General features: G+C 40.0%; 2 protein-coding genes across 2 annotated transcripts in view; one reads left to right on the top strand and one right to left on the bottom strand.

The window, feature by feature from the left end:
* Positions 1-5,550: 5,550 nt before the first annotated feature.
* On the bottom strand, positions 5,551-13,568 carry tada2b (transcriptional adaptor 2B). The gene is made up of 2 exons (XM_015393242.1): positions 13,011-13,568; positions 5,551-8,421 (listed from the first exon to the last, which is right to left on the bottom strand). The coding sequence occupies exons 1-2, from the start codon at positions 13,278-13,280 to the stop codon at positions 7,210-7,212; spliced, it is 1,482 nt and encodes a 493-aa protein (XP_015248728.1). The 5' UTR covers positions 13,281-13,568; the 3' UTR covers positions 5,551-7,209.
* A 184-nt stretch (positions 13,569-13,752) lies between these two features.
* The window catches only part of ccdc96 (coiled-coil domain containing 96), an 11,230-nt gene continuing 10,446 nt past the window's right edge, over positions 13,753-14,536 (top strand). The window contains exon 1 of the mRNA XM_015393243.1: positions 13,753-14,085. Coding sequence (XP_015248729.1) covers positions 13,882-14,085 — 204 coding nt within the window. The 5' untranslated portion in view covers positions 13,753-13,881. The remainder of the gene's footprint in view (positions 14,086-14,536) is intronic.

The following is a 14,536-nucleotide window of genomic DNA, read 5'->3' as shown; positions in this document are numbered from 1 at the left end:
GCAGTCTAAGCCTAAAGCAGCATATCTATAGACATAGCTGTGGATAACCTGAGCCACTGTATAAGCTTTATCAAAAAGGATACTTCCTTAGCTTTGATTCAAAATTAAGGAGACATTATCAGGCTAAACCCAAATAGAAATACTCTTTCAAACTCGTTTTTTTGCACACCGAGGATGAACCTAAAAAATAAACTTCTGATTCGATAAATAGCTCGATATTAGAATCTGCACTACAATGAAAATACTTAATAAACCTTAGAATAAGGAACCACCAGTTATTTGCTAACATGCTCTACGTCCCTGGACTTTGTAAAGTTTTAATAAGAGTACAGTGTTCCTCAGAATAGCCAGGTGTGAACATGAATATGTTCATTTGGATTTTAGTAGGATTCTCAATAATGTGACACAGCACAGGTTTAAAAAGAAGCGTTTCAGTTTTTGGTAGTCCCCAATGGACGGATGAATTTTTGAATTTTCCATGATGATGTAGACTCTGGTCCACATAAAAGCTGCTAAAAGTGTTCATGTTTATTTACTCAAGTAGAAGCATAAATCCTACTGTTTAAAAACACTTTTTAAAAAGTTAAGAGTATCAATTTACGGTAAGCTTTTTACTCAAGTAAAAGTAGCATTTTTTAAAACTAAATTATAAAGGCAATGCAGGAAGAAATGTTAAGGAAAGATGCTTTAAACCTTATACTGGTTACTGCTGAACTGTATTAAAGGAAGATTTCTCTACAATTAATTTAGTTTTATAACTAATAGCAACAGGCTCAACTTTGCATCATGTTGAACAATTATTTATTTTGGTGCATCACAGAGTCCAACCACAAAGAAATTAATTGTCTGGATAAAACTTCATTATTTTGATCGATTTTTTTTTTCTTTTTAATACACCGAAAATGAGCTTAAATAGAAAAAAAGCCTAAAAAGTCTATTTTTAAAATATAAGGAGTAGAAATTAGAGATAATTGCAAAAGAATAAGGAGTAGAAGTAAAAGTTGTAGTAAAATATATATAGCCAAAATCATTATAGGTTCTTCCATTAAACTTGTCAAGTGAGGCTTTTCCTATATTCATACTTTTTAAACACCCCATTATTCCTGGAAAGCTACATTTTGGGCAAACCTGAAGCACACAGCTTTACTTAAACTTTGAATAGAATTCAGTCTCACTTCCAACCAGTTATTATCAATTCAATGTAACGCAGATTTTACAATAATTATCAGCTTTGCAGTTCTGTTAACAGTTCAACTGCAGCTACAGTTGGAACAGAAGCTGAAGTGTTTAACCCTTAATAGCGCAATTTACCATTTTTCATTACTTGCATATCCTTACAAATGGAGTCCGCCGGTCCATCAGTGACGTCTAGAAACACAAGATCTATATCCATTCAGCAAACATACAGCTGCATGGCTGTAGATCTTATTTTGGCTTTTGGCCAATTAGATGAGCCCTTAAATGATATATTACCTACTGGAAATTAAGTTGAAAAAAAAAGTAATGTAAAGTCAAGAAAAAAGGTAAAAAGCTAATTGAAAATTTAAAAAGTAAAGTTAAAAATGTAATAAGCCTATAGTTAACTATTATATTTAGGTTTTAAACTAAAAACGGTAAGTGCCAGTATCAGCATTAATGCCTATTTCTTTCACTCTCAGAGGGTTTTTCATGAATTTCTCATAGAAGCACTTTTGTTAATTTTCTTAATATCTTCTAGAAATTGGGTGTTTCTTGTTATTACATTAACATAAATTTTTGCCATCAAAATATCCTTTTTTTTTTAGCGTCACAAAGGTAATAAGGTCTTGTCCTGGATTCAAAGTATTTCACTGAGTGCCCTATAAAGGGTTAAGCGATGCTGCAAAATCCAGTGAAGCACTGAAGGCTTCGAAGTCTTTATTCTGGGGTTTTTGATCCCTGATTGCTGAAGGATCCAGAAATCAGGCAGCAGCCGCTGGCAGCTCCCGCCTTGCCTTTAACATTAAAGCTATGCTCTTAGTCGTCTTATTGTCCTGATGTTTGCCCTCTCAGGGAAACCATTCATGTTAAGAGTATTTAATGTCAAATTTAGTGAAAAATCAGAATCAACTCCTAATAACTTCAGTGTTTTTAAATTCAAAATGGTTTGCTCATTTTATTTTTTATTCCAGAATTAAAGGGATTTTCTATTCTATTCATTTTATTATTTGAAAAAAAAAAAAAATGAAAATTATTCTAGAATCTAAAGAAAAACACATTTTAATGTTATGTGTATATATATATATATATATATATATATATACTACCATTCAAAAGTTTGCGGTCACATTGAAATGTCCTTATTTTTGAAGGAAAAGCACTGTACTTTTCAATGAAGATAACTTTAAACTAGTCTTAATTTTAAAGAAATACACTCTATACATTGCTAATGTGGTAAATGACTATTCTAGCTGCAAATGTCTGGTTTTTGGTGCAATATCTACATAGGTGTATAGAGGCCCATTTCCAGCAACTATCACTCCAGTGTTCTAATGGTACAATGTGTTTACTCATTGGCCCAGAAGGCTAATTGATTAGAAAACCCTTGTGCAAAACAGTTTAGCTCGTTACAGAAGCTACAAAACTGACCCTCCTTTGAGCTTCCATTTGTGGGGTCAATTAAACGCTAAAATGGCCAGAAGAAGAGAACTTTCATCTGAAACTGGACAGTCTATTCTTGTTCTTAGAAATAAAGGCTATTCCATGCGGAAAATTGCTAAGAAATTGAAGATATCCTACAACGGTGTGTACTACTCCCTTCAGAGGACAGTGCAAACAGGCTACTGTGGGTACTATTTAATGAAGATGCCAGTTGGGGACCTGTGAGGCGTCTATTTCTCAAACTAGAGACTCTAATGTACTGTATCTTCTTGCTCAGTTGTGCAACGCGGCCTCGCACTTCTTTTTCTACTCTGGTTAGAGCCTGTATGTGCTGTCCTCTTCCATTTCTTAGCAATTTCTCGCATGGAGTAGCCTTCATTTCTAAGAACAAGATTAGACTATTGAGTTTCAGATGAAAGTTCTCTTTTTCTGGCCATTTTGAGCATTTAATTGACCCCACAAATGTGATGCTCCAGAAACTCAATTTGCTCAAAGGAAGGTCAGTTTTGTAGCTTCTGTAACGAGCTAAACTGTTTTCAGATGTGTGAACATGTTTGCACAAGGTTTTTCTAGCCTTCTGAGCCAATGAGCATACACCTATGTAGATATTACACCAAAAACCAGACATTTGCAGCTAGAATAGTCATTTACCACATTAGCAATGTATAGTTTCAAAATTAAGGACATTTCAATGTGACCCCAAACTTTTGAACAGTAGTGTGTGTATGTATGTATATATATATATATATTATTTATTTTATTTTTTTACCCATATGATTCAGCTTTTCTTCCACAGCCATGAGAACAGGAGGTACACATCCAGCTGGCCTGGCCAGGTGGGGCCAGTATTTCAGTCAGTCTAAAATGAGTCAAAATCTCTGCTGGATTTGCTATTTCTACAGTATTACATCTTAATTTATACAACAGAAATAAGACTAGAAAAAACAAGTATCTGTCAAAAAATCTTTATTTTCAATACAAAACCTATAAAAATGTACACAACACAAAATACTGTACACTTAACTTTTTTTCTTATCTTACATTTATTTACATTTGGTTCACATAAGTAACCATAAATTCTCCTTTCAACACTATTTTCATGTAGTTTTGACATTTTCTTAAGAGACACACTGGGTGAGAACTTCAAAAAAATCCAATAAATAACTCAGACTTTAAACTTTCCGTCATCAGCTGAAAACAACTGCAGATTAAGACGGTTCCAAACTTAAAATTTATTTATAATTTTTTATTTCCAACCTCCAACCAGTCTGTTTCTAGACATGTATCCGAGTCCAGAAGGGAAAAGGCGATTTCATTGATCTCTGCGTGTATCAGAGCAATTTAAAATTTAGTAAAAGATAGTCTCCAGGTCTTTTTAAACTATTAAAACTCTCATTTGAAAGCTGTTCTGAAGGGGGAAAAAAAACACTTTTTCAAACACTTCACATCTTCTTGCAACAGAGATACATTCAAAGTACAACCAATGCTTTTACGGTCTCATTACATCAAGGGAACATGCTCCAAAATAACGAAAAATGACTAATTATCCACAGAATTAGATGCAGATTAGATATGGTACAACATGGCATGGACATGGCAACATTTAGCATGCAGAGCTTCAGCTTTACGGCTGCCGGATAAAAATGTTTCATTTACATTTTGAGATGCAGGACTAGTTCTGTCTGGCTTAGAGGGGGGAAATAATAACATCCAAATCAGTTAATATGCAAAGAACTTCCTGATAATGCTGGTCAGCTTCTGACCTTTAGACACAAAAAACTCAGGAAAACTAACCTCCGACTTTGGAAGCAAGTAAAATGTGGGCGGGGAAACCATCTCTGCATTTTGCAGAAATATAAGATGTAATTCATTAAAATAAAGGCAGTTTTAGAGAAATAAAACCAAATTACCACAGATAGAGATATAAAAATGTGTAAAAAAAAAGTCACTGGAGAAAAGAATGCCTGTAAAATCAATGTTTATCTTTAAAAAAGAAAATCTGGTTACTTTCCGTCTTTACTTGATTCAACCTGACATTTTAGCTCTTTTAGGCATCGCCTACTAGGCTGGACAGGGAGCAGAAATTAATCTGTAATTAGAGCCGTACGGGAGTAAAGAGGAACCGCCAAAGCTCAGCTAAACTCCATCAGTGCAAAACATATCCAATATGCGGAATACTAAAAACTCCAAGTGGGTTTAGAAGAAAAACGACGGGAAATTATATGGAAAAGTATGGGGCTAAATTAAGGCGTTTTTTGTTTAAAAACGCTTTTGTGTTTTTGAACAAAAAAAATAAATATTAAAACTGAAAAATATCAAGCTCAAAATGGACAAGAAATGTTTAAAACTAATTTTCAGATTCATTAGTTTTTCTCTCTGTTTCGAACTGTGCTGTGGGGGGCGGGGCTTCGATGACACGACGTGGAATGATGATTGACACCACGTGGAATGATGATTGACACCTTGGACAAAAATTTCCCAAATTACCAAAAACTAAAAGAAAGTCTTCCTCTTTGAACGTCAATCATATCTTGTTTACGTAAGTTTTAAAAGATGTTTTCACCGATCTGTTAAAATTATAAGGCTAAGTTTAAGCAGCATTTCCTGTCAGTATTTGACATTTCCAGTTCTTTCATGGTAGAGAGTAAGAACCGCCATACTGGCTGCATGTGACGCAGGTTGTGTTTTAAGTTCCCACGGTTCTTGAGTGTTGGGAATATTTTATCCAGATACCTAAACGGTCTTTATTCCAACCATGTACGTCATTTAAGCCCCACCCCCATGCTAAGAGGCCAGCAATTTTAACCTAAACAAAAATAAATATCAGAAACTGAGAAAAAATAGAATCTGCAAAGTAGCTTTAAACATGTATTTTCCAAAAATAAATAAAAATAATTCATTTTTTAAATTTTATTTTCAGTTAAGAAAAATTGTTTCTAACTTAACTTTATGGCCCAAACTTAGCTCCGTAGAAAAGCGCCATAGCCGTTTAATGTGGCCGCAGTCTTAGGAGGTCCCTGCTCCTCCGGCCGCCCAGTCCTGCATGTTTTAGGCGTCTGCTTTCTGCCACACACCTCAATAAAAGAATACATGATTGAAAGGTTTTCTGGAGGACTCGATGGCTCCAGAGGAGAAGCCATCTTTAGAATTTCGTAGGCCGGAACAGAGTCGCATCTAAAACAAACACCAAGGAATCACTGCTCCAGAGCAGCGGGCCTGATTCTCTTCCAAAAGCTTAGGAAGCATTGTCAGAAATAATAGCATCATGGAATACCAGAAGGTTTTAGTAAAAAACTGGTGATCTCGGTCTATCACACTCCTTTAAAAGAACACTTTTCCAAAACACACAGAAACCTCCAACTTCTCTAAAGGCAATCTGAGTTTCTAGGTAGAAGACCTAGAATCTTAGCAGGTCTAGTAATAGATCCCTTTCTGTGTCTGCCTCAGCCTTTTGGGATGTTTGAGATATCTAGATCTATGTACGAACTAATGACAGCAGATTAGTTTGGCACCAGTAGCTCTGTTAAAAAAATATTTAATCAGCAAAAGCACCTCATGATGCCTTCTGTTAAGTAGTGTGGCGATGGGGGCCTTGTTTTTTCCTTTTAAATTAGTTCCTAAACAGGAAAATATACTTTAGGCTTTTTAAAGATTTTAGAAATCAAGAAACTTGAGATGAATGCTGCTCTGGATTTAGGCACCTTTGTATTTCCAACAATCCGAATAGTGGCTCTGGAATCTTCTGAGATTTCCTGGGATCAGTTTGGATACAGGAAACTTTTAATTAATGGTCACACCAGTTTCTCGATGGGACTCCGATAAGGCTTGTCCTACTTCCCAAACGGCGTAACGTTCAGGAAAATGTACCAAGCCGACATCAGCAGCTTCGAATTTAACTTTACATCCATCGCTTCCGATTACAACTAATTGTTTTTCAACCAAGCTGCAATTTAGATAAACATTGCATAGGCAGTGCCCCCTAGTGGATAAAACAATAAACTTCAAGCAATCTCTCTAAAACCTTTTACTACGCATCATTTCAGTGCTAATTTAGCAGTAGGTCATTCATGTTATGGTAGAACAGCTTAAAAACCAAAGAGCCGCGGTCAATTGGTTGGATTTTAAATATATGTTCAACCGAAAAGGTGAAGACAAAGCGGATTATTTCTGCCTGCTTCCTTAAACACATGGCTCCAACATTAGACCCAGAATGACTGCTGTTCAGCATTAAACAGAATGTTCTGTTGTTTCTATAATGCTGTTTAGGGGTAGCTCTTACATTAAGAAATAAAAAGAACACCTTTACTGCAAATTATCATCACTTAGCAATAACTTGCAACTGGAAGCACATCAGTAAACTCAAAGGTTGTTTCTTTCCAACATACCAGCCCAGCTTCTTTTCAGCTGTTGTTCCAAGACCTTGTATGAAAATATAGTTCTTTTACCACCGGGGCATATTTTTATTTGGACTGTACATATTCACAAAGTGAAAAAGAGGAAACTGGAAAAAGCTGTCGGTGAGAAGCAGCAGTTCCGTCCAGACGGTTAACGGCAATCCTTGGCGAGTAATCCCCGGCCAGAGACGGATCGCTACGAGGAGTCTCTGGATATCCAGCCGCTCTCCGTGAGGAAGGTTAGGATTCGCTTCTTGAGGACTTTGTCCAGGTAGCTGGGCAGTCGGCTCTTGCCCGGGATGCCTTGCCTTTTCTGCAGGTGGTCTTTGATGATCATGGTTTTGACAGTCAGGTAGCGAGTCGGGCTCAGGTTGAGCGAGTTACAGAGAACCTTCTCCCTATCCGACAGGAGCTCGAACCCCGTAAGGTTCTCGATGGCGGAAAACTCACCGTCTTTACCTTCGTCTTTAATCCCACCGCCGGCTCCGAGCCCTCCCATGACGCCTCCTCCTCCGCCGCCCCCGCCGCCCAGTCCCATCCCAGAACCGAGCCCGGTGCCTCCCGAGCTGCCTCTCTTGGACGCCACCACGTTCTTGTTTTCCTTGCGTTTCTCCCTTTTGTGACGAGCTGCTTCGTATTCAGCAGACTCCTCCAGACGCGTGATGCCGTTGCGCCGGTACCGCTGCAGCTCGCGCACTTTGGCCCTCAGAACTCGTTCTTTGTGCATGTTCTCAAAGAACTCTTCGAACTCCCGATGAGCCATGAACTGGCAGAGCGCCCTTAGCCTCACCCGCTGCTCCTTCTCCTCCTTTGTGATCTTTCTCTTGGGTGCACTCGGAATGGGGCCCGACCCCGCTGCCGTCGCCGAGGTCGATCCGACGGTGGTACCGCATGCTCCTGCTCCCCCCACAGGCACAGAACCCCCTACGACCTGCAAACCCGAAGGCCTCTCCTTCTCCTTGTCTTTTTTGTCTCTGCCCAGGAACCCCGGAACCAGATTGTAGTCCCGCGCGATGTTCTTGCGCCGCTGCCGTTCCCTTAGCTTTCGCACGTACATGTCTACGTGGGCTCGCTTCAGCTCGATCTCCACATCTTCATCGTCGTAGTTGACCGACAGTCCGCTGATGAGCTTCTCTGCATCTTGGTCGTACTCGATTTCATAGTCGTCACGCAGAGGCATGTAGCCGAGCTGCTGCTGCTCAGCCAGGCTTATGTCCAAAGGGGGCAGCGGGGTGGTGAGACTGGGTGACAGGGGGCCCCCACTTGGACAGGTGTGGTCAGTTACTCTGTTAGGAATACTGTCTGGGATGCAGGCTTTACCGAGGTTGCCGTGGATGTACATGGTGACGTAATGTTCCATGACTTCCTGCGGGGTTCTGGACGGCCCCACGTGTGCGGCCATGTCCTCCTTTAAGAAAAAGACAAACTATTGTGAGATAAAATGGAATTGTGGAAAAAGCAACTGAAACTGGAAAGAAAAAAATGGGTTAACTTAAATCATTGTTGCCAGACATTTCAGAAATTAAGATTATTGTCTCACAGAGATGCATTAGACAAGACTAGGGGTGAAACGGTTCACAAAATCCACGGTTCGGTTCACGGTTTCGTGGTCACGGTTTTCGGTTCGGTATATGTTGTTTGTTAGCCTGACATGTGTGTCATTTTGTTGTTAGCATAAACAAAACATGTTGCACAATGCTTGCACACTGTTGCACTTTTATCCACAACTTTCTTTCCGCCGTCATCGTAGGTCACTCTAAATGCAAAGCGCTCCCATACAGCAGACCTATAAAGTGCTGCTGGCGCGTCTTCCAACTCCTGTTCTTTCCCACTCGCTATTCCGACACAATTCTCCACAACAACTGATTTTTTTCTGCTACACCCGGCTACGCTGCTTCGCTTCTTCTTCTTCTTGTTTACTACTGGTGGTTGGCTTTGGTCGCAGTAGCGCCACCTTCTGCTCTGGAGTGTACACGCTTCGCGTATGAGGAAAAGGAGCAGCGCATGAACCGAACGCAACACACGCGAACCGAACCGAGACAGTCGAACCGAACGGCTCGGACGGTTTTCATAAACCGTTCCATCCCTAAACAAGACAATAGCGGGCATCCTCTTCAGAAGATTGCTGAACAACAACAGCGTGTCTACCGAAAGAGGCTTCTACTGATCTGGTGCGAGACAGACCACTACAGAAGATCCTTCCTGCCCACAGCCATCAACACCTACGACAACTCACTAAATAACAGCTAATGAGTTATAGCAACTCCTAATATACCTTTGGGATGAATAAAATATATTCGAATCGAATCAAATTGAATTTTTCAAGCTTTTGTTTCTTGGTACATCGATTTTTACGGCTCACGGTTCAATAAAACCTAAAGTCCGATTTTGATTGTCTCAATGTCAGTCTTTTTAAAAAACATTTCCATTTCACCTTAATGTGGCATAACAGCGATAAATGCATAGCAGCTCAAATCATCTCAATCAACACTAACAGGTTGTGCTGTCTGGCGGGACAAAGCAGATTCAGGCAGGGTTGGAAGTTTCTTCCGGAAGGGTGTTTTTTTTCCCCCAGGATTTTTCTATGTTCTTTTCCGGCCAGAAGAAACTTGGAAGGTCCAATTTACTAGAAAGTTCTGTTTCTTTTGGTGAAAATTTAGCCTTAAGCAGACCAAAATTCAGTTATAACCTTGAGCTGGGGTTCAATATCTATAAACCAGGGTGGTTTAGTGGCATGAATAGCAGAAGAAATTTTTCTCCAACTTCAGTATGATTCACACAAAGTTGAGGAATCGTCTTCTTGTGGCAAAGGCGTTAAAATGTATTCTGGTTCAGAATGCTACGTAGCGATAATGAGCTGGACTACGGAAATGTACTCCATTTTTCCATCACGCTTTATCCCTGCAGGGGTCACGAGGGTTGCTGGTGCCCATCTCCAGCTGTCTAGGGGCGAGAGGCGGGGTACACCCTGGATAGGTCACCAGTCCATCGCAGGGCAACACAGAGACAAACAACCACTCATCACACATAAAGAGAATTTGGAGAAGCCAATTAACCTAACAGTCATGTTTTTGGACTGTGGGAGGAAGCCAGAGTACCCGGAGAGAACCCACCCATGCACAGGGAGAACATGCAAACTCCATGCAGAAAGACCCCAGGCTGGGAATCGAACTGAGAACCTCCTTGCTGCGAGGCAGCAGTGCTATCCACAGCTTCACTGCACATCCAACTGAACTGTATTTTACTGCTATATTGCTGCTTGTTCTTATGCATACATGCAGTGTTTCAACACGGTTGTTACTTTGCAAGTTTTGTGACCAATATTCATTCATCTAGATTTGTATTACATACACTTATTTCATTGTATCAATTCTTAATTTGTCTCCCTGTGTGTATTCTGATATAGATTTCTCACTAAGTAGCCTGGTGGATATAGTGAGTTGATTTCTCAATGGAACTTTCCCAGCGCTCCAAAATACGAGTTATTTCCGGGACTTTCTTCCAGTTTCTTTTGAAAGAAATGGGAAAAAAACCCTTCCAGTTTATTCCACTTATCTGGAAGAAAGTGAATCATTCTGGAAGAAACTCAACCTTAGATTCAGGCACAGTTTCTTCGAAAGCAGTGATGTTTGAAGTGCATCACACAGCTGATTTGAATCCTAAACCTCAGCTATAATTTTATTACAATCTAGGGTTACATTGATACCAATTAGGGATGCAAGTTTATGTAATTTAAAGTCGACTGTCTTTAATCGATAGACTAACAATTAATAGATAAGCAGCCACTCAAAAAAAAAGCTTTCTCTCTTGTTTTAAGAGGATCTTTCCCCAACATGAGGCTTAATATTTTTTGACAATACAGTGAATTAAATAAAAAAACGAAATCTTTGTACATTAACAATTCATTGTGCCAGATGTATTAATCAATAACTAATTGCAATTTAAAAAAAAACACTATAAATAAAAGAAAACTTACATATAAAACTAAATGTATTCGTATATATATTCGTTCACGTTTTGCAATTTAAAAATCAATTTACAATGCTCAGTAATTTTATTTTCTAAATTTCAAACTGTTTATTTACTAAAATGATCTTTTAGATTCACAAGAAAAGTTGATAGATTAATCACTTACTAAAATAATCAATAGCTGCAGCCATACTGAACAGACAAAGCCTCCTATGAAACAAAGTGGTAGCTTCATTATGCTGTGGGAATGTTATCGTTTTAGGTTAGGGACAGGAAACAAACACGGTGATCCTGAAGGACAAGTCGTCAAACAGTTCACCTTCCAGGATGATAACAAAGGTCGCAAGTAGGGATGCACGATATTGGGATTTTGGCCAAGATCCGATATTTTAAAACTCATGTAGCCGATAACCGATATCGATACTGATGTTAAAGCTCAAATATATTTTCATATGCTGATATCAAATTGATTTTTAAAAACGCGGTATCGATCTATTTTACTTTCAAAATCTCGTGAAATTTCATCGTTCTGTTACAAACTCTTGTGATATTTTGCAAATTCTTGTGAGATTTTGTTAATAGAATAGATCGATACTCCATCAATATATCAACATATAAAAATATGGCAAAATTTCGTAGCATAACGATGACATATAGCAATATTTCATTAGTAAAAGAGATTGATATGGTGATTTTAAATGGCAATATATCAGCATATGAAGATATTGTGATATCTTAATGTATCAATATTTTTTACCTCGTCTTTACAAGTTTTTAAGTCTGTAAAAAATAAGTTTTTGAGGAAGTAGTAGTAGTTTTTTTTTTTTTTTTTTTACTCTAGAAACTCAGAAGCTGATCAAATATCGGGTTAAATATCGGTGGGGTGGCCGATGTCCGATATTCAGTTTTAAGGCCGATACCGATAGGGGGCCGATTATGCATCCCTAGTCGCAAGTTTCTAGATGTAAAGTAGGGGGAGTGGCGGCCAAGTGGTTCCATGAATCCTGAGGTTCTGAGATCTATCTCTATTCTCCCACTCTGCAGAATCTGTTAGTTCAATCTCTAACATTCTGCTCTCTCTGCTTTTTCCTCATAGTAGCTTCATCTGGTCTGTTCCTGATTGGCTGTGACTCCATCCTGGAGAGAAATATTAGCTGTGCTGCTGCCACCTTTATTTCTAGATGTTGGAAATCGGCCTGTTTTTCAGTCTAGTCCTGTTTCTCTGACTGTGACTGGCTGGATGTGCTCTCTTCATCCTCTGACATGGCTGCCTGGCTGTTTGTTTCTTGGACGAGGACGCCTTTTACAGCTGCTTTTTCTACGTCTGCTTCTGTCTCCTTGAACCCCAGTCGGCCTCAGCAGATGGCCGCTCACACTGAGCCTGGTTCTGCTGGAGGTTTCTCCCAGTTAAAAGGGAGTTTTTCCTCTCCACTGTCGCTACAAGCATGCTTAGTGTGAGGGATTGCTGTAGAGTCAATGCAATCAACTGGTTTTCCTTAGATAGAAAACTCTGAATCAATTTGACTGGATGATCTGGTGAACCGTAAAGCGCCTGGAGATGACGTGTGTTGTGAGTTGGCGCCATAAACTGAATTGAACTGAAAAGTAAAGTTGTCATACGTCGATGTTACGACTGTTTATATTACACAGGAATTAAAGGTGGCAAGCTAGTGAAGAACATAGATTGTGTCGGACCGAAATGTTAATAAACATGTTGCAACTGGGTAAGTTGTATTTGTTAGGGCTGGGCAATTCTTTGCAATGGCAATATAATCGGCTGTAACTTAGACACACATTTTTTTACTGCATAATCTTCTTTAAAAGTCATTTTGAAAGCTAAAATAAAACAGAGAATGAAACATTTTCATTCAGCCTTCCTGTTCTTTTAACCCTTATCAACAACATTGTTTTATGACCTTTAAAAATTAGTCCAAGTAAAGTTTTTACCACTAAAGCTGCTGCCTGTTGGTCACATGAAGCACTTTAAAGGCAGACTTCTGTCAGTAAAATGTTAACAGAATCATGTACCCAGTTTCCAAATCCGTACTGTTCGATGGCATCGAGCAGCGACTGCTCTTCCCTGCTGGTCCATCCTCCCTCTGCCTCTGGACCCCACAGTGAGAACAGCCCGCCGTCGACCTGCTGGTAACCGTGCCATCTGCGGTGGTTCCCGATTTCAGCGCCCGCTGAGAAGCACTCCGGACACAGCTCGATATCCGGGCAGTCGGTGCAGCGAAGCCGCAGGTTGGTGACATCTGCGAGGCAGTTAACGCAGTACTTCTTCCCCAGGTCCGCCATCTTGCCTGGTCGCTGCTTCTTGTTGTAGGAGGCTCCAGTTGGCGCATGCGCGGCGCGAGCCTCACAGCTCGTGCCCCTCTGTTAATATTCATGAGCATGCGCCAGGCCTCCTCTGATTGGCTGCTGAGCTCAGTTTCCAGGACAACGGAAACTAAACGAATGCTGTTAGTATCCACTGAACTAACCTGTAGTTCCAGGCAGTTTAGCAGATTTTTTTTTTTTAATGGAGAAAGAAAACGAATTTTCTCAACTTAATGTTAGTAGAATTAAAAAAGAAAATGTCTCAGCAGAAATGGTATTTCCAGATCATAAAAAAGAACTTTCTAACAACAGGAAGCTTATTAAAGAAGAAGGGGCCACCTGTGGGCCAGAGGAGAGCAGTGGCATTAAAAGCATCTCTGAACCACAACAGAGTGTTTTAGAGACTAATGAGGAGGAATTACTGAGATTAAACCCTGAGACCCCAAAGAGAGAGAGTCCTGCACAGGAGGAGGAAGAATCATCTGCTGCAGCTTCAGTCCAGGATGAGGACCTCCAGCAGCTCCTGGAGGAGCTTATCGCAGAGAGAGAGGAGGCGCACCAACTAAACAAGCAGCTACAGATGAGGCTGGTGGAGTATTTCCACAACGAACCCATTGATGGAGGCCGGCTTCAGAGAGGCAGGCCAGAGGAGGAGCAGCTACAGGAGTATGATAAGAACATCCAGATCCTGTGTGAGCTGAAGCTGCAGCTCAGCACTGCTTCACAGGCAGCCCAGCAGGAGGCGGAGGAGCTGAGGTTACAGTCCCAAGAGAAGGTGGACAAGGTTGGTGTAAATGGGGGGCCAGAGGTGGCCATGGCCACCCTTAGCCAATCATTGGCCACCATTGTGGCCACCCCTACCATTGTATTTGCCCTGTAATACAGATGGTGGCAGCAGTGATACTCCAGCGTTTCTGAGGTTCATTAAAAATCATTAAAAGTTGTTAAGTTATTGTTTTTTAAATTAAGGCCTTAATTGGCATTAAAGTTCATTAAATGTGATTATCTTGGCATTTAAAATGCTTTATTAAAAAAAAAAGTTTATAAAAACAATTTCGTCAGATATATTATATCAGATGTAACTGCTTCTGCGTGTTTGCGCGGAACTGCTTACGGTTGATCGTAAAGCCGCAAAGAAGCTTGAGGCGGAGAAGAAGCTTGAGAATGGGAAAATGCAAATTTCAACAAAAGCGACTGGAAAACGAGGAATTCGGGAAATGGCTGCAGCCTCCAGG

Source organism: Cyprinodon variegatus, unplaced genomic scaffold, assembly GCF_000732505.1.
Source record: "Cyprinodon variegatus isolate N-32 unplaced genomic scaffold, C_variegatus-1.0 Scaffold631, whole genome shotgun sequence".
Classification (NCBI taxonomy): domain Eukaryota; kingdom Metazoa; phylum Chordata; class Actinopteri; order Cyprinodontiformes; family Cyprinodontidae; genus Cyprinodon; species Cyprinodon variegatus.
This window is presented reverse-complemented; position numbering and strand designations above follow the sequence as displayed.

Bases quoted from the DNA above. Each gene is read 5' to 3' on its own strand.
- tada2b (XM_015393242.1), bottom strand. From the start codon at position 13,280: ATGGCGGACCTGGGGAAGAAGTACTGCGTTAACTGCCTCGCAGATGTC. The intron at 8,422-13,010 runs GTACATGATTCT...TTTTTCTTAAAG, and splicing joins AGTACGGATTTGGAAACTGG to GAGGACATGGCCGCACACGT.